Here is an 18,947-nt window from a genome sequence, read left to right on the forward strand (position 1 = left end):
TAAAGATGTATGTCGCTATAGCTATATGTAGTATAATTTTGTTTTCTTGATTAAACAGTGTAGAGCTAATCTCAGAAATTATTCATAAACAACATGGTATCATTGGGACAGAAAAAGCGTAAAAATTGCAATTTTGTCCCATTTTTGTACTTGATATTGTTTAAATAAATCATTAAAAAATTGAAAAAAAATATAAACAGAAAATCTTAAAAAACCGTAACTGCAATTCTCGATGTCATAGAAGTGTACCACAAAAAGGACCCCGCACTAAACCACGTGATTTTGGGCCCCGGTGAAAATGGCTGAATTTTTAATATGTTGTACTTTTTGAGTCACTGAACAAATATTTCTTCGGGCAAAATGTCAAAAAATGGACTGTTTCAGCGTTTCAACCCTTAGAAGCTTGAGGTCAGACCAGCAAAGATATCACTTTCGGATCAATGCGGTTACTGTTATAAGGGAACAATATGAATTTTTGGTGAACAAAATAATTAAAAAGTAATTTGTTTATGATAGTATTGTTTAAACAATATGATAGTATTGTTTAAACAACATGATAGTATTGTTTGAACAATTTGAAAACGTCATTGTTTACAGGAACGATTCGGGGTGCTTTCTGTACGTGAGTCCCCTTGCCTCTCACGATTCGGGGTGTTTTTTGTACATGAGTCCCCTTGCCTCTCACGATTCGGGGTGCTTTCTGTACGTGAGTCCCCTTGCCTCTCACAATTCGGGGTGCTTTCTGTACGTGAGTCCCCTTGCCTCTCACGATTCGGGGTGTTTTTTGTACATGAGTCCCCTTGCCTCTCACGATTCGGGGTGCTTTCTGTACATGAGTCCCCTTGCCTCTCATGATTCGGGGTGCTTTCTGTACGTGAGTCCCCTTGCCCCTCATGATTCGGGGTGCTTTCTGTACGTGAGTCCCCTTGCCTGTCACGACTCATAAATCTCGCTCATCTATTTGTGTGAGGGGCAAGGGGACTCACGTACAGAAAGCACCCCGAATCGTGAGAGGCAAGGGGACTCACTTACAGAAAGCACCCCGAATCGGGAGAGGCAAGGGGACTCATGTACAAAAAACACCCCGAATCGTGAGAGGCAAGGGGACTCACGTACAGAAAGCACCCCGAATCATGAGAGGCAAGGGGACTCACGTACGGAAAGCACCCCGAATCGTGAGAGGCAAGGGGACTCATGTACAAAAAACACCCCGAATCGTGAGAGGCAAGGGGACTCATGTACAGAAAGCACCCCGAATCGTGAGAGGCAAGGGGACTCACGTACGAAAAGCACCCCGAATCGTGAGGGGCAAGGGGACTCACGTACAGAAAGCATTCCGAATCGTGAGAGGCAAGAGGACTCATGTACAAAAAACATCCCGAATCGTGAGAGGCAAGGGGACTCACGTACGGAAAGCACCCCGAATCGTGAGGGGCAAGGGGACTCACGTACAGAAAGCACCCCGAATCGTGAGAGGCAAGGGGACTCATGTACAAAAAACACCTCGAATCGTGAGAGGCAAGGGGACTCACGTACAGAAAGCACCCCGAATCGTTTCTGTAAACAATGACGTTTTCAAATTGTTCAAACAATACTATCATATTGTTTAAACAATACTATCATATTGTTTAAACAATACTATCATATTGTTTAAACAATACTATCATATTGTTTAAACAATACTATCATAAACAAATTACTTTTTAATTATTTTGTTCACCAAAAATTCATATTGTTCCCTTATAACAGTAACCGCATTGATCCGAAAGTGATATCTTTGCTGGTCTGACCTCAAGCTTCTAAGGGTTGAAACGCTGAAACAGTCCATTTTTTGACATTTTGCCTGAAGAAATATTTGTTCAGTGACTCAAAAAGTACAACATATTAAAAATTCAGCCATTTTCACCGGGGCCCAAAATCACGTGGTTTAGTGCGGGGTCCTTTCATTCATTTTTACCGTACATGAGCAGAGATACATATTATAATATTTACATGAGAAGTATATCTATATATGTATATACAATTTCTGTAACTTTTAAAGCAAATATCTCAGAAACGGGTCGGACAATCAATCGCAAATTTAACACAGGTTTTTGGAATATATAAGTGCACAATCTCTGTAAATTTCAGCTTTATTCCTTGTCACGTCTTTTTCGCGCCCGGTCGTACCCGGGACGTGGGACGGATCAAAAGGGGAAAGAAGAGGAGGATAATAGGCCTCTCCGACTGTTCTCTCGCACCTCCGACGCTTCACGAACCGAAAGTTTATTGTTGGGCGCCAGACGCGTAAATTCGCGTCCACTAACGTACGCTAAGATCGCGGACAACCAAAGAAAGACGCAAGACGCTATAATTTCGGCGAGAAATCGGCCAGCTCGACCTAACGGTGATGACCTAACAAATGAATAACAACGTTTATTCGGAGGTAATTCTCCGGGGAAATAATCAGTGCCACTTCGGCTTCCATTACCAAATTATAGAAATCTAGTGAATAACTGATAACGCGGGCGTCCGGATTTGAGCAACAAAAATAATGGTAACGCGGACGCCAGAGATGAACGGAGCATTACATTATTGTAGAGTAAACGCGCGGAATGCGCTGTTATCAAATCAGAAAAATATAGTAGAACTAAACTTACAATTAATATAGAACATCGGCAAAGATACGGCCGAATACGGAAAAATCAAAAACGCGAAATACTCGTGTAAATAGGAAGTATGGTCGCGCAGGAAATATCGCGAAATGGAGGTGCGTTACGCTCGGAGTGCGGGAACGCCACGTCCAAAGCCGCGCAAGAATTCTGTCGCCAAATTATCTTAATTTAACGCAAGTAATTAGGACCGAACGCAACAAGGACATGCCGAGGCATTCGGCATGATACCGAATGCTATAACTAACGCGAAAATACGGTGCTACCGCGAGTAATAATGGAACGCGAAGAATAAGTCGACGCGAACGACATTCCGACGCGAATAAATCCAACGAGAGTAGTATCTGAACGCAGTTATTCCAACGCGAGTAACGTTCTCACGCAATGAAACCAACGCGAATCACACTCTCACGCAATTAATATCCGAACGCAACTATCCCAACGCGAATAACGTTCTCACGCCAACAGACCAACACGAATAACATCCTCACGCAATTAATATCCGAACGCAAGTAGCATCCTAGCGCGAATAATATCCTAACGCGAGTAATATCTTAACGCAAATAGTCGACACGAACAACATTTTAACGCAACTAATGTGTCGACGCGGATAACATTCCAACGCAAGTAATATTTGGTAACGCAAGGACGAACTCGATACGCCGCGAACGCCGGGCGCACGAAACGCAACCACAAGCGCGGACATTACGCGACAACGGGCTCGCAATACCAGATTTCGCCAACGAATCTATCGCGATCTCCAGAGGCTCGCCATGACGTTTCTACCGCGATACCATCCCGAGGCCCTTCGCTCTCGCTGTCGATCGCAAAATTACGCTCGGTTCACGAGGAACCGTACATACCGTGGTATTACGCACGTTTTCCCGAGCGAGAGCGCGCACCGGAAGGCGGCGTCGTGGCTCGACATTTACGGTACTACTTGCGGGCAACCTCACCGATGCAATGCCTTCCCCCGGGGCTCCTCGCCGTCATCTCGTGCCACAATTGCAGTAATACGGAACTGATACCCGTTTTGGGGCGGCTATCGCGGATCTCAACTCGAGATATTCGGGCGCGCCGACGGACGACCAGAGAGTGTCGCGCTAAATCCGCTCGATTGCGGAATCGATGTGGCACCCCCTTCCTTCGGGGCATGCGGACCAATCGGGGCGCGAGCTTGCAAGCTTGCGGTATCCCGGCGCAGGGTCGTCGCGAGGGGATCCTTCGGTGGCGTGCAACGGTCCCTCGGCGGCGCAGCGACTCCTTGAATTTTGTCCTTGGTAACGGACGGGACTTCGTCCCTTCCGGTGTGCCTCCGGTTTGACCCCGGGGCGGTGGCCAGCTACCCCGTGGGCCGGTATTCCGTGTAGACGGATTGCTGAGGCGTCTGGGGGGGGGGGGCTATCGGCGGCCTAGTCCGTCGCTGCTTTACGCGCCGCACGCCTTCCTGCCTCGTTGCTCTCGCCGACCCGTGATCCCTGCCGTTTCCGCTCTCGCCACTCCTCCTCGGTCCTTAGTCCTCCCGGACCCTTCCTTTACGGGTACTCCGGCGGAGAGGTTCGCCGTGGTTTGGGTGAGGCGCCGCGTGTATTACAAATATATAAAATAAAAATAAAAAAGGATCAGATTGCGGAAACGCGATTAAATTCGGCCCCTGGAGATCTCGCCGTTGCCTCTCTGGTTCGTCCCTGGGCGCGAAATTCCGCGCCTTGTGACGGCGGCGGGGCGCTGCCACGATGCGGCGGGCCGCAACGTCACACCCTTTATTTTGACATAAACGACATACATCTTTAATTTATCATTATCGACCTTCGTCTCAGGTCGCACACACGACTCATTCTCGAGATCACCAGAAACAAAAACGATTACACCAATAACGGACTGTACAAGTTAGAGTCAGGCAAGTATATTTAATTGTTTCACTCTAACTTATTGCGAATGTGCATCAGTTAAGAAATTCCTTCGAAAAAGAATAGACGCCATGGTATAAATGGTACATGTATAAAGCTTTTAGAACATTCTGACGCATGTCTCAAAGACGTCATAAACACGTTCAAAAGACGTGAAAAATAGGAATTTTAAATTTTATTATTAAAAAAAAAACGTTTCTATAATAGTTTCTTAAACGTTATTTTATCGGGAAAGAAACGTTCCATCGAATGATGTTCAAAATTGCCGTTATGAAAATGTACACTCAACTTTGATGGTTAACACCCAAAGTTTAGTGTTTGTCATCAAAGTTAAGTGTCAACACTTAAATTTAGGTGTAGATTGAGTGTTGACCATTAAGGTTTAGGTAAGTTGTGGGTTTAATCCTCAATGATGAGTGTATATTGAGAGTTTATTCTCAATGATAAGTGTAGGTTGGGGATTAAGCCTCAATGTTTAGTGTAGGTTGGAGATTGATCCTTATCGTTGGATGTTGGTTTGGTGTTAACAGGGTGTTAACCTTTAATGTTCTATGTCGATTTAATCAGTGTCGCCATGATCCCTTTATCGTTGGGTGTCGTTTAAATGTTATTGTGTTAATCTTCGTTAAGTGTCAATTGACGGCTTGGTTTATTGGAAAAGTGTTTCAGATAAAAGTTGAAAGGTTTGAAGGGGGCCAACAGACGATCTTATTGGATTTTGGATCCAGGGCCTGTATTGAGCCCAATAGGGCCTAAGTCAAATTTTTTAAATGAAAACTCCTATTTTTTATTGTACCATCTTTCTATATAATACTTTTATATTGTATAATATATAATACTTTTTGAGATATTCAAGGAAAACTTGGTAACTTTTTCAATATATATTTAGCTTGTGATATCTTGATGATTGTTTGCCAGAGAAAAAAGTGGTACAGAGGACTTTTTAACTTAATTTTATTTCAAAAATGTGCTATTGCAATAGTATACTCCAATTTTTTTTAAATATTTGTGTATGCATCTTCTTAGAGTGTTTACAAATATTAAAAAAAATTGGAGTGCTATTGCAACAGCATATTCTTAAGATAAAAACAAGTCAAAAAATCCCCTATACCACTTTTTCCTCTGGCAAACAATTATCAAGATATCATAAGCTAAATATTGAAAAAGTTACCAAGTTTTCCTTGAATATCTCAAAAAGTATTAGGCAAATAAAAGAATTTTTCAAACAAAAGTTGTTCAAATTAATTAATAGAGAAAGATGGTACAATAAAAAATAGGGGTTGTCATTTAAAAAATTTGACTTAGGCCCTATCCCATCGAATCAACGTCTAATTGACGTCGAAATCATCGATATTACATCATATCGAAATAATGCTCGAAATTTGAAGCTTATTTCGATGTTTGTGCTATATGACATTTTTTTAAAGAAGAGATTATTTGTGACATACATTCATCGCGCCAGACTCTAAACAGGCAAACTATGTATTTTCTGTTAAGACATCGATATTTCATCATTTCGATATCGATTCAAAGCTATTTTGATTTGCGTGTCAAATATATAATAACATTGCCATTATATAGAATGCAATATGAATAAAAAATTATATTGTATTGGCAGACATGGATAATGTAAATATTTTATGATTTGAGCATTATAATAATTGCGTTACAATATTAATTTTTTTAGGCTTCCATTTCCATTAAATAGTTACTTTATAACTGTAAAATAAGTCACAACAAAATTCCTGTTTGTGATTTGACAATTTTGAAAATTAAAATATTACATAATAGGTACATTTTCAGTACTGCATCCGCTCATTTATTAAACAAGAAGTTAAATTAAGCAACTAATTAAATTATTAATATTAAATATTAATACAATAAGGTATTTGTATTTACATTTATCAAAATAAAAATTAAGTTTAATTATGAAAATAAATATTAATAACACAGCCCCACAAAAAAAATTTTTTTTCTGTCCGGCGGACCGGACTAGTCAATTCTTACGTATTTTTGGCCGCTGAATCCGAATCCGAGGTCAGAATTCAAAAGTTGGTTCGTTTTTTTTTTTCTAATCTCAAAAAACATACTTTTTTAGTACATTTTGAGCCGTAATGAAAAAGCGCGAGCTAGTTTCGAAATTCTGACCGTGGATTCGGATTCAAAAGCTTGAATTACATAACAATTGACTAGATTTTTTAATACAAAATGGCAGATCCAATATGGCGGACCCAATACGGCGGATGTTTTTTCAAATTGATCCGATTCGCTTGAAACTTGGTACTCGGGGGTTTTTGTGGTCGCTGAGTACGAATCTGATGTCAGTTTTCCAAAATTCAAAATGGCAGATCCAGTATACCCGATGAGTTTTTGAAAATTGACCAGATTCGCCTAAAATTTGTTACTCGAGGGTTTTTGGGGTCGCTGAATACGAATCTGACGTCATATCATAACATAATCAAACTGAAAATGCAGTTTTTCCCACATGACTCTGAGAAAGTACAAATCTTATATATTTGACGTCCAAGACCACAATAGTCAAAATATATCCACCCTGGCGAAAATGAGAAGTTTCATAAACGTTTGTTTGATGTTTACGTGAGCGTTTGCGGAAGTTCGTTGAGAGTTTAGAAACGGTCAGTAAAGAGTTCGTAGAGCGGAAATTGCAACGCTGCAGCGTTTGAAAGGCGTTTGTATATAGTGTTTTTGAGAGTTTGCACAGCGTTTACATGACGTATGACGTTTGCTGAGAGTTCTTTAAAACATTTAGAGATCCTCTGTTAAGCGTTTAGGCTGCATTCGGAAACGTCACCCGGGTACACACGGGTATACTCCCTTCTCCTTCTAACTCGCTGAGATAGAAAGAGAAGGGAGTATACTCGTGTGCACTCGGGTGACGTTTTCGAACGCAGCCCTGATAAGTCGAAAGCGTTTGCTTTCATCATTGAAAACTGCGTGCAGCCTCTATTGAGCTTATGGCCCTAAGCAGAATGGCTGTCTTGGCAATGTTTTATGCCTTAAGTCTTTGTCCCTAAGTTATGCCTTAAGTCTTGGACCTAAGTCGTCTACAGACGATTCCGAGTCTCGACATCGAACTCGCGAAACTCATGTTCGACCGTTAGACGCCGTGCCGTCGTAAGCGGTGAGATCCCGACGACGGGCAGAGGCGCCGTACGGCAAACCGGGCTCGTGCGACGACCGGCCCGCGAGGACCGGCCGCCTAGTAGTGTGTCACATTGTTTTGAGCCTTTCGACTCACGAGACTCCTAGAGATATCATTGCCACCTTTGACTAGAGAGGATACGGCCTTAGAGGCGTTCAGGCATAATCCCACGGATGGTAGCTTCGTGGCCCGGTTTTGGGCCCCTGTACTGTACAGTATTGTGCGTTACATAAGACAAAGACTTAAGGCATAAAACATTGCCAAGACAGCCATTCTGCTTAGGCCCTAACGGGCGTTTACTCTTGTCGTTAGAAGAAACGGCGTAAAGAGCGTTAAATGTTAAAATCTGCTTTTCGCCTCGCAGGGGGTCTGCTTATATACGCGGCTGGATGTATTTTAAATGCGAGAAAGATACGCCGCCTAGCGGCATTGTTAGAAGAACGTTTGCTGAACGGAGGGAAAACGCTTGTGTTACGGAGTCGGGAAAAGCGTTTCTTGGGCGTCTTTAAGCCGTTTGCGTTAACGCCTTACAAATCGTTCACTGCGCCTCTATAATTTGCCATCAGAAGAGCGTTTGCTGAACGGATTGAAAACGCTTGTCTTACGGCGTTGGGAAAAGCATTTGCTAAACGTTTGAAAAATCTGACAGCAAACTCTCTGCACGCAGCGTTTACTGAGCGTTCTCTGAAAAGCGTTGCCTCAGCTTTTCAGAACTTTCATGAAACGTTATATACAGCGTTTTAATAGAGGCTGCACGCAGTTTTCAATGATGAAAGCAAACGCTTTCGACTTATCAGGGCTGCGTTCGAAAACGTCACCCGAGTGCACACGAGTATACTCCCTTCTCTTTCTATCTCAGCGAGTTAGAAGGAGAAGGGAGTATACCCGTGTGTACCCGGGTGACGTTTCCGAATGCAGCCTAAACGCTTAACAGAGGATCTCTAAATGTTTTAAAGAACTCTCAGCAAACGTCATACGTCATGTAAACGCTGTGCAAACTCTCAAAAACACTATATACAAACGCCTTTCAAACGCTGCAGCGTTGCAATTTCCGCTCTACGAACTCTTTACTGACCGTTTCTAAACTCTCAACGAACTTCCGCAAACGCTCACGTAAACATCAAACAAACGTTTATGAAACTTCTCATTTTCGCCAGGGTGGATATATTTTGACTATTGTGGTCTTGGACGTCAAATATATAAGATTTGTACTTTCTCAGAGTCATGTGGGAAAAACTGCATTTTCAGTTTGATTATGTTATATGACGTCAGATTCGTATTCAGCGACCCCAAAAACCCTCGAGTAACAAATTTTAGGCGAATCTGGTCAATTTTCAAAAACTTATCGGGTATACTAGATCTGCCATTTTGAATTTTGGAAAACTGACATCAGATTCGTACTCAGCGACCACAAAAACCCCCGAGTACCAAGTTTCAAGCGAATCGGATCAATTTGAAAAAACATCCGCCATATTGGGTCCGCCATATTGGATCTGCCATTTTGTATTAAAAAATCTAGTCAATTGTTATGTAATTCAAGCTTTTGAATCCGAATCCACGGTCAGAATTTCGAAACTAGCTCGCGCTTTTTCATTACGGCTCAAAATGTACTAAAAAAGTATGTTTTTTGAGATTAGAAAAAAAAACACGAACCAACTTTTGAATTCTGACCTCGGATTCGGATTCAGCGACCCAAAATACGTAAGAATTGACTAGTCCGGTCCGCCGGACAGAAAAAATTTTTTTTTGTGGGGCTGTGTAATTGGACTTATTAAAAATTAAATAATTTGTTCAAATATTGCGCTCGAATTCTTTTCGCGTTTTACAACGCCCGATCGTTTCACATTAGATGGCGCGACACGCGAGTCGCCACTCTCAAAGAGCCCCCGCCTCCTTCCTCACTCGTTAGGTGTCATGGCAGCACTTGCTTGCGTTTCTTCGAACGTGTCGAGTCCGTTACCTCTTTCTTGACGGATTGATCGTTGCGGCGCGTGTTCTGGAGACCAACCGAGCGAGAGTCGGATCACCAGGGAGAGCTCACCGCCAGGAAAGGGAGAGCTGCGGCAGCTAGCGTCCGAGAGGGAGGATCGAGGCGAGGAGTCCGGTTCAGCGAGCGGAGCCCTTAAGAGATTCTCATTAGGACGCCATATTTGTTACTTTCATTTGAGGGTTCATATTTTTAGGGTTTATACCGTCATTTTTAAGGATTAACCATTAATTGAAGGTTAACTTTCACTTGAAGGTTAACCATCATCCAAAGAAAAACCCTTAAAGTTGGGTGTGATTTCGGACCGCCAATTGAAGATTAACCTTCAAATGATGGTTAACCTTCAATTGGCGGTCCAAAATCACACCCAACTTTAAGGGTTTTTCTATGGTGTTTTTTTAACGGTTAACACCAAAAGTTGAGTATTTTTCCATAAGGGTAGAATATTGTTAAATTCGTTAGCTTATTAAAAACATCATCTAAAAATATAAATTATTAATTTCAAAAATGTAGCAATGTGTTTTTTGTGAACTTACAGCTATCTTCGAGTGATTCTCAATATCGAACCACATTTCCATAATAAAATATATTTATACGTCTTATTTTTAAAATTATAATTGCGAATTATTATTGCGATAAGTAAGTAAATAAATATTATACGCTGCTTCTATTCTCTTGATAACGAAAAATATGTAATATCGTCATATAAAATAAAATATTAACTTTTTAGGTTATGACAATAAAAATCTGCTAAAATTATTTACTAAATATATACATATACATGGAGATCCCCCGTGGCCCTCGGCGGGGGAACAGGTGGGGCGTGGAAAGGGAGGAAAAGAGTACCGGAAAAAGGTGATATAGGGGAGAGGGAAGGTGGAGGAAGCAAGGTAGGCGTGAAGGATGCCAAAAGAAGGTGGAGTAAATGGAGACGATGTGGAAAATATAGCTGGACGGCGGAAATCTGTTGAAGATGAGGAGGCCCGAGAAAGAGGTTTAGTTAACGGTGAGCTTTGGCTACGGAGGAGATGGCACAAGAGGCGAGAGCGGCAGAAGGAACTAAGGCGGATGCGCAACACGCGTCTTCGCAACGTGTGTCGACGGATAAGCGGCGAGATTGAGAGATCGAAAGAAGGGATCAATAGAGCGAGGTGAACATGTAAGAAACGCACGTGGTGATAGTAGAGCGGGCGAACTGTAAGACGGAGAAAACGGTAGTAGAAAGGTAAGCGATGATTATTGAAAGAATCGTTTGCGGAAGGATCAAAGGTAAAGGTAGAGGTGAAAGAGATAAGCGTAATAGGTCAGAGAGAAAGGGAGGGGAGCGGGAGAGAAAGCAGAGTAAGGGAGAGGAAAGTAATTATATGTGCATGTTACAGATAACCAAAGAAAGATGGAAAGGAAGATAATAATAGAGAAGGAGGCGGTGGAAAAGATAGTGGAAGAGAAAGTATGGAAGATGATAAAGAAAGTTAAAGAGGAAATCCTTTGAACCCTCTAGAATAAGAGATAAAAGGTCTCATACCTGCCAGAAATCGTTTTCATTGAAATTTTGAGCTTTTACCCAAGCGCTCCGGAGTGCTCCAAAACGCCTACCTGCGGCAAATCGTTACCTGCTCGGCGGGTACAGCGTAATGATTTACTATTCATTTTTAACATTTTTTTCAACGTTGAGTGAAATGGTGAAATGCAAAGAGTGCGGTGGAAATATCACCACGCTATGATATGGTCGTTTGCTCCGAAACGAGTGTTTAGTGGCGCAAAAACAGTTGAAGTGGCATCGTATTTTGCAGCAAGCATCTTCAATCACGGCTACGAGAGTATCCTGCAAATGATGAGCGTCCTGAATTTGTAAATTGGGCCAAATGCCGTTGAAATGTGCGACAAAGCAGATGAGTTGAGAATTTCGTTTGCTGACAAGCGGTTGTTCGACACCTCTAAAGAAGGACGAATTGAGAGAAGAACAGCACGATCGGCTCTCGAAGAGGATTTTCACGAGCAGGAAGGTTCACTGTATGACGCAGGAATGGCTGATTAACGGTAAGACGCTTAAAATGCAATTTTTCACTAAAAAAAACTAGTCATGAAACTTTAAATGCGTTTTTCTCGAAACTATGTTTTTCAAAACGGTGTACACGATATCTCGAGTTCTAATCGATGAATCGACTTGAAATTTTGCACACATATTCTATGGAATAGTAGTTTCGGAATGACGGACGATTTTATCGTTATAATATTTTGTTCAATAATTATTATTAATAATAATAACATGTAATTTGGGTCCAAAAATGCAGTTAAAAATTCAGGAATTTTTTTCTTGACGCCAAAAACGAGGAGAGAAAAAAAGTTCCGTCATTCCGAAGACAATACAATATAGTTAATGACCATATTTTTTTTTGTTTCAGACCACCCACATTTCAGAAACCATGTACACCGTCTGACCACCTCTAAAAAGCATAGTTGCGCGCGAAGGAGTGCCTCATCGCCATATTGAAATTTTTTACACCAAAAAATTTGTACATGTTCTTGAAACCCTAATAAAGATAATGAAAAAAAAATCATTCATGTATCACCGATATTTTGTCTGAAATTAATTCCTGAAAATTCGCCTGTTTTTTTGCTCTCCAGGGTAGACTAACCCCTTAAGAATAAATGTTAATCGCGTTTCCTGTTTTACGTAATGCTAGCGATTGTATATTGACTATGTTTATCGATAAGTCCGTACTCGCAGAAATCGAGATGAGCGCCGAGCTTATTCCTGTTAGCATTCGCGCGCACTAAATCTCGAGCAAGCCGGTCTCGCCTAGCGACTGAACAGTCGCAGTCCGGAAACATATGAGAGCGAACACGCGCCATACATTGTAATACAATGAAGCTTATATATAGACAGCAACAAGTGAAATTAACCCGTTTCTCTCCCGCTCGGTTTCATGCAACTATTCTGCTCTAACAGTAGGTTATGGGCCCAGCTACTTTAATCTGTGCAATAGTTGCGTGAACGGAGAGAGGTTACAAAAAGCTTCGCGAGACATGAGGCAAAAAGTCGGCCATCTTGAGTCGTGAGTGAGTCGCGAGTAAGGGCCAGCGCACGTACATTGTCGTAGCGTCTTACGCCTTACGTGAGAATCTTGTGTTACGCGACACGTAAGCCAATCTTACGGCAACGCACAAAGAAAAACATAACGTAACTAGTCTTACGTTACGTATGTACGTTACGTTACGTTTTTTTGTAAGATTGGCTTGCGTGTCGCGTAATGTAAGATTCTCATATAATGCGTAAAACGCTACGGCAATGTTCGTGCGCTGGCCCTAAGTAATAGTGTCGGACACGTGTGAGCAAGAGATTTGCATCCGCGTCTACAGGAATCTTAGTAAAAGGGATCAAGAGTTTTGACGGGACGAATTTCCAGGGATGGAAGGCTCAAATAGATGCACTATTTTTAATGAACGACGTCCTGGACGGAGTCGATGGCACAAGAACAATGCCGGCTGCCGTCGCCGGAAACCAGGCTGAAGCGAAGAAATTCATAAAGGACAATGCCATAGCACAGTACATCATCTTATCGTCGATGGAAGAAGCGCAACAAGTGAGTATGTTATCCTGTGAGAGTGCAAACGCTATGTGGGAGAAACTCGGACTCATACACGAGCAGAAAACTGAGTCAAAAAAGCTGGGGCTGCTGCAAAAATTCCATGCTTATCGCATGAGTGAGAAAGACACGGCGGTGCAGCATGTGGCAAAAAATCCAAAACATGGCGGGTCAGCTCAGAGACATCGGCGAAGCAGTGTCTGATGCAACAATTATGACGAAGGTTTTGGCGAGTCTTACCTCACAGTTTAGTACGCTACAAATTGCGTGGGACAGCGTAGATCCGGCTCGACAAACGTTGAACAATCTACATGAGAGGCTCATACGAGAAGACATGCGACTCAGTACGGACGAGGACGCAGCGAGTGCGTTAGCTGCAACGAAAAAAGGGAGTGATAGGAAGAAACCGCGAAAGCCGAAAAAGGACACAAAGGACATCGAGTGCTACAAGTGCCACGAGATGGGACATTTCGCGCGACAATGCAGAAATGCGTGTCGAAAGAAAAGTGACGACAAAAAGTCTCGCGAGTCTCGCGACTGCGCGTTTGTGGTGGAAACCAGTGTGAAGCCGAGTGCGAAGCGTGCGATAAGTAATCGTGCAGAGCCAATGAGCAAACAGGTGCGAGAGATAATGGCCGCGAAGCAAAGCGAGGTTTGGCTTATCGACAGTGGCGCATCGCGACACCTCACTTACCGACGCAAGTGGCTCACTGATTATTACCATGAGAACAAAGACGGCGGAGGGATTTCGCTTGGCGACAACGAGGTGTGTGGCATTGTCGGGGAAGGAAGAGTACGAGTCAAAAAGTTAATCGACGGTGTGTGGTGAGATGCACACATTGAAAACATATTGCTAGTCCCGAAATTACGAAAGAACCTATTCTCGTCGGCGTGTGTACGAATATCGGCTTAGAACTGCGTTTTCGAGAGGATTATGTCGAAATAATACGTGATGACAGTGTAGTCGCGACGGGAATGAAACAGGGCAACGACGTCTGTCGTATGCTATTAAAGTCGTGAAACCGAAAAGTGTCGAGGAGACGAATATTGCGACAACAAACCTGAGTGTATGGCACGAGCGGCTGGGGCACGTGGACAAACGCGCGATACGTGAGCTAGTGAAAAAGGGCTTGGTAAGTGGAGTATCGCTCTCTGATAAGACTGACCTTTTCTGTGAACCGTGCCAGTTAGGGAAAGTTCATAAACTGCCGTTCAAGAAGAACGCGGAGAAAGTAAAAACGGAGCCCGGCGAACTAAAACACACGGACGTGTGTGGACCAATGTCCGTAGAGTCACCCGGTGGATCGAAATTGTTGAGGACGATTAGTTTTCGCGCTGTTCGAACTTTCACGATAGGAATGCTGACACGAGGTCGGCACGAGGCGGGCCGGGATAGGCCAAACCACCCCTCTTATCACCTGTGCCCCTACTCCGAATTCTGTCGCGGACACGAACTACCGACGTGCGAGTGTATATCGTCTTCAGAATAAACGCGACTTTCATACACAACGGTCTGATTTCTCTGTGCTACCCTATCTCTCACCAACCGTGCGTTCCCAGATTATCGCAACAGGTTATGGGCCCAGGACGTGTACCCACCTGAAATTATCTGGAAGGAGAGACTTAGAAAGTCCCGCGAAAAGATCGGGAAGACGCGTGTGGTAACAGATCTCCGCCGCGTGGCAGATCGGTATCGCGATCGAGTTACGGCATTGTCTGCCATTTTTCTTGACCTCTTTTTGTGTCGTGCGAGTTGAGTTCGACGATGGCAGAAGAAACGACGACGAGGAACATTGCGAAACTCATCGGAAGTAATTATCAAACCTGGAAGTTTCAAGTGACCGCCCTGCTCATCGCGAACGGCGTTCACGACGTCGTCTCAGGGGAGAGACGTATGCCGACAGATGCGGCAGATGCGGCGAGTCAAAGTGCACGCAAGCAATGGGTGAAAGACAACGCGAAGGCGATGGTCCTGATCTCCACATCCATCGGAGAATCGCAGCTCGAGTGCCTGCTGACGTGCACGAGCGCAAGACAAATGTGGGATCAGCTCAGTGCCATTCACGAGCAGAAATCCGCCTCGAACAAGCTCGTACTCACCCAGCGCTTCCACGAGTACCGCATGTCCCCCAGTGACTCCGTCGTGCAGCATGTTGCCAAAGTTAGAAATATGGCGAGCGCTTTGAGTGATCTCGGAGAGAGAATTTCCGAAATATCGATAATGGCCAAAATTCTCGGAAGTCTCCCTCCAAAGTACCACGCCCTGCAAACTGCATGAGATAGCGTTGCTTCGAGCAGCCAAACGATTGATTATCTGCAGGAGAGATTAATCAAGGAAGAAAGCCGGCTCACGGCCGAAGAAGACCGCGCCAGTGCACTCGCTGCCGCGAGTACCGACGGGAATCGCAAGTCGTCGGATTCCGGTGCGAAGGGGCAGCGGAGCAAGAAAAAGGGCCTCGAGTGTTTTTATTGCCGTAAGAAGGGTCATTTCGAGCGGAACTGCCGAAAGAAAAAGCAGGACGAAAACTTGGGCCGAGGCAAAAACAGTGCGCAAGAGGCCGCGTTTATTACTGTGTGTCCTTTGGCCGGAGGCGACGGACGGCGGAACGATCGAGCCTGTGGGCCAACCCATGAGCAGGTGAAGAAGATATTGGATGAAGATCTAACGGAAGTATGGATCACCGATAGTGGGGCGTCCAGACACATCACCTACAGACGTGATTGGTACAGTGATTTTCGTCCAACGAATAATGTTTCCGTATCGCTCGGCGACAACGGGATATGTCAGGCATTAGGCTCAGGGACAATCTTCTTCGAGAGACTTGTCAACGGCATTTGGTGTGGCGGACGTATCGAGGATGTCCTCTACGTGCCGCAAATAAAGAAGAACCTGTTCTCCGTGGGTGTTTGCACAACCAAGGGATTCGATGTATACTTCCAAAATAAACAAGTCATGTTTCTGAAGGACGGCGAGATGATAGCGCAAGGCGTTAAGCAAAGTAACGAAATCTACCGAATGTTCTTCAAAGTCACCTTCAAGGAAGAAGCGAACGCGTCGTCGACGAGCCTTCAGACCTGGCACGAGCGGCTGGGTCACGTCAACAAGCGGACGGTGAAAGAAATGGCCGAGAAAGGACTCGTCAAAGGGATCGAACTCACGGGCGCCAAGGATTTCTTCTGTGAACCATGCCAGGCCGGGAAATCGCACAGACTTCCATTTCGCCCGCGGGAATCGGAGAGGGCGTAACAACCCGGTGAGCTCTTCCACTCCGACATTTGCGGTCCGATGTCCGTGGAATCCATTGGCGGTGCGAGATACTTTGCGACCTTCAAGGACGACGCCTCAGGTTTCAGGAAGGTATACTTTATAAAGCATAAATCCGATGTACTTGAATGCTTCAAGGAGCTCGAGAGTCTTGTGCTGAATCTATTCGGACGACCGATGAAGAAGCTTCGCACGGACAACGGCCGCGAATACTGCTCCAAGGAACTCAAACAGTACCTGGCGAAACGTGGCATCCAGTCGGAGTACACGGCGCCATACACACCGGAGCAGAATGGAAAGGCCGAGCGTGACAACCGGACGATCGTCGAAAGCGCTCGAACAATGCTCCACTCAAAGAAACTTCCCCTGACTTTGTGGGCGGAGGCGGTGAATACGGCGGTCTACATTCTGAACAGGACTCCATGCGCCCAGACTCCAAGGACGACGCCATACGAGATTTGGACGGGCAGGATGCCGAATTTATCTCATGTAAAGATCTTTGGATCAGACGCGTATGTTCATGTACCCGGACAGCTCAGGACGAAGCTGCAACCAAAGGCGAAGAAGGTCATCCTCGTGGGTTACCAGGAGGGTACCAGAAATTATCGCCTCTTTGATCAAAGCACCAGGCGTGTTTCAGTTGCGAGAGATGTCACGTTCAATGAGGAGACGACGCGCGCGATACCCTCAGCCAAGGGATCCGGAGACTTCGAGCCGGCGCTGCCAGTGAACGAAAACGTACGAGTCGACGGCGTTGGGATGGACGAACCAGCGGATAATGGAGGGCCGGTGGATGAGATTCCCGCCGACCAGGCTTCTGGAGCACTGGAAGAAGAACCTCCGCTGCGTCGGGACTACCGTCAGCTCAGAGACAGGCAGAACATCCGACGACCGGACAAGCTTGAAGTCAACGTCGTCGAGGTTAACGTGCCTGCAACATATCGAGAGGCGGTGACAGGTCCAGATGCATCAATGTGGACGAAGGCAATTGAGGATGAGCTGCAAGCTCACCGGGATAACGGCACGTGGACTGTAGTGCCTCGAGGGCAGGACCGACGACTCATTGATGCAAAATGGGTGTTCAAGGTTCAGCGGACGACAACTGGAGATATCCGGCGTTTCAAAGCGCGCCTGGTCGCCAGAGGATTCAAACAGAAGGAGGGGGTGGACTACACCGAAACCTTCTCGCCTGTCGTACGATACGACTCGCTGCGTGTTTTGCTGGCCGTAGTCGCTGCGATGGACCTCGAGCTCGTCCAGTTTGACGTGAGGACGGCATTTCTCTACGGAGATCTCACCGAGGAGATACACATGGAGATACCGGAGGGTCTTGTCGTCGACGACGCCGAAAATCGGGTTTGTAAACTTGAAATATCACTATATGGTTTAAAACAAGCTTCTAGGTGCTGAAACAAGAAATTTTCGGACTTCTTGAAGCGGTTTAACCTGGTGGAGAGCATCGCCGATCCATGCGTGTTTTACGGTTACATCAAAGGGATTGCGGTCCTCTTGGCATTGTACGTCGATGACGGACTGCTGGCTGCAAAATCCCGGGAAGTGCTCGACGCAATAATCTGTGCCCTACACGAGACCTTCAAGATCACGCTTGGAGATCGGAGCGTCTTCGTCGGGTTGCAGATCGAGCGAAACAGGCAAGATCGCACCATTTTTATCCACCAAGAAGCTTATGTTACGCGATTGATAAATAAATTTTTAATGACCAAGGCTAAAACCACAAGTGTACCCGCCGACCCGCATGCTCCGTTAATTCCGGCCGAAAGGAATGATTTTCCTTGCGTCGAAGTACCTTTTCGCGAGGCGGTCGGGTCGTTAATGTTTTTAGCCATGGTCTCGCGCCCCGACATTGCGTTTGCAGTGAACGCTGTCAGTCGTCATTTAAATCGGCATAACAATAGTCACTGGCAGGCTGTTAAAAGAATTTTCAGGTATCTGCTAGGAACGCCTAATTTAGGTATTATGTACGGAAACGGCGGGAGCGAGCTTCAGCTAGAAGGATACTCCGATGCAGATTACGCCAGTGATCTTGAGACCAGAAGGTCGACAACGGGATACGTTTTCGTTCTGGCCGGCGGGCCAGTGTCGTGGACATCCCAACGGCAGAAGCTCGTCACGCTCAGTACAACAGAAGCGGAATATGTCGCGGCCGCAGCCGCTGCGAAAGAAGCCGTATGGCTTCGAAGATTGTTAAGTGATCTCGGATGTCAGTGTCGAGATGCCACCACCCTTTTTGTCGATAATCAAAGCACGATCCGATTAGCAAAGAATCCCGAGTTTCATCAACAAACTAAGCACATTGACATTCGACATCATTATATTCGAGAAAGAGTTCATGATTCTGAACTCCATGTGAACTACATACC

General features: G+C 44.8%; 1 protein-coding gene across 1 annotated transcript; it reads left to right on the forward strand.

The window, feature by feature from the left end:
• The first annotated feature begins 13,515 nt into the window (after positions 1 to 13,515).
• LOC139784043 (uncharacterized) lies at positions 13,516 to 14,130 on the forward strand. The gene has a single exon (XM_071723210.1). The coding sequence runs from the start codon at positions 13,516 to 13,518 to the stop codon at positions 14,128 to 14,130; it is 615 nt and encodes a 204-aa protein (XP_071579311.1).
• The last annotated feature ends 4,817 nt before the right edge of the window (positions 14,131 to 18,947 follow it).

The sequence above is a fragment of the Temnothorax nylanderi genome, unplaced genomic scaffold, assembly GCF_030848795.1.
Source record: "Temnothorax nylanderi isolate EJ_2023f unplaced genomic scaffold, tnyl_v1.0 TNYL_tig0576_pilon, whole genome shotgun sequence".
Classification (NCBI taxonomy): domain Eukaryota; kingdom Metazoa; phylum Arthropoda; class Insecta; order Hymenoptera; family Formicidae; genus Temnothorax; species Temnothorax nylanderi.

Bases quoted from the DNA above. Each gene is read 5' to 3' on its own strand.
- LOC139784043 (XM_071723210.1), top strand. From the start codon at position 13,516: ATGACGAAGGTTTTGGCGAGTCTTACCTCACAGTTTAGTACGCTACAA.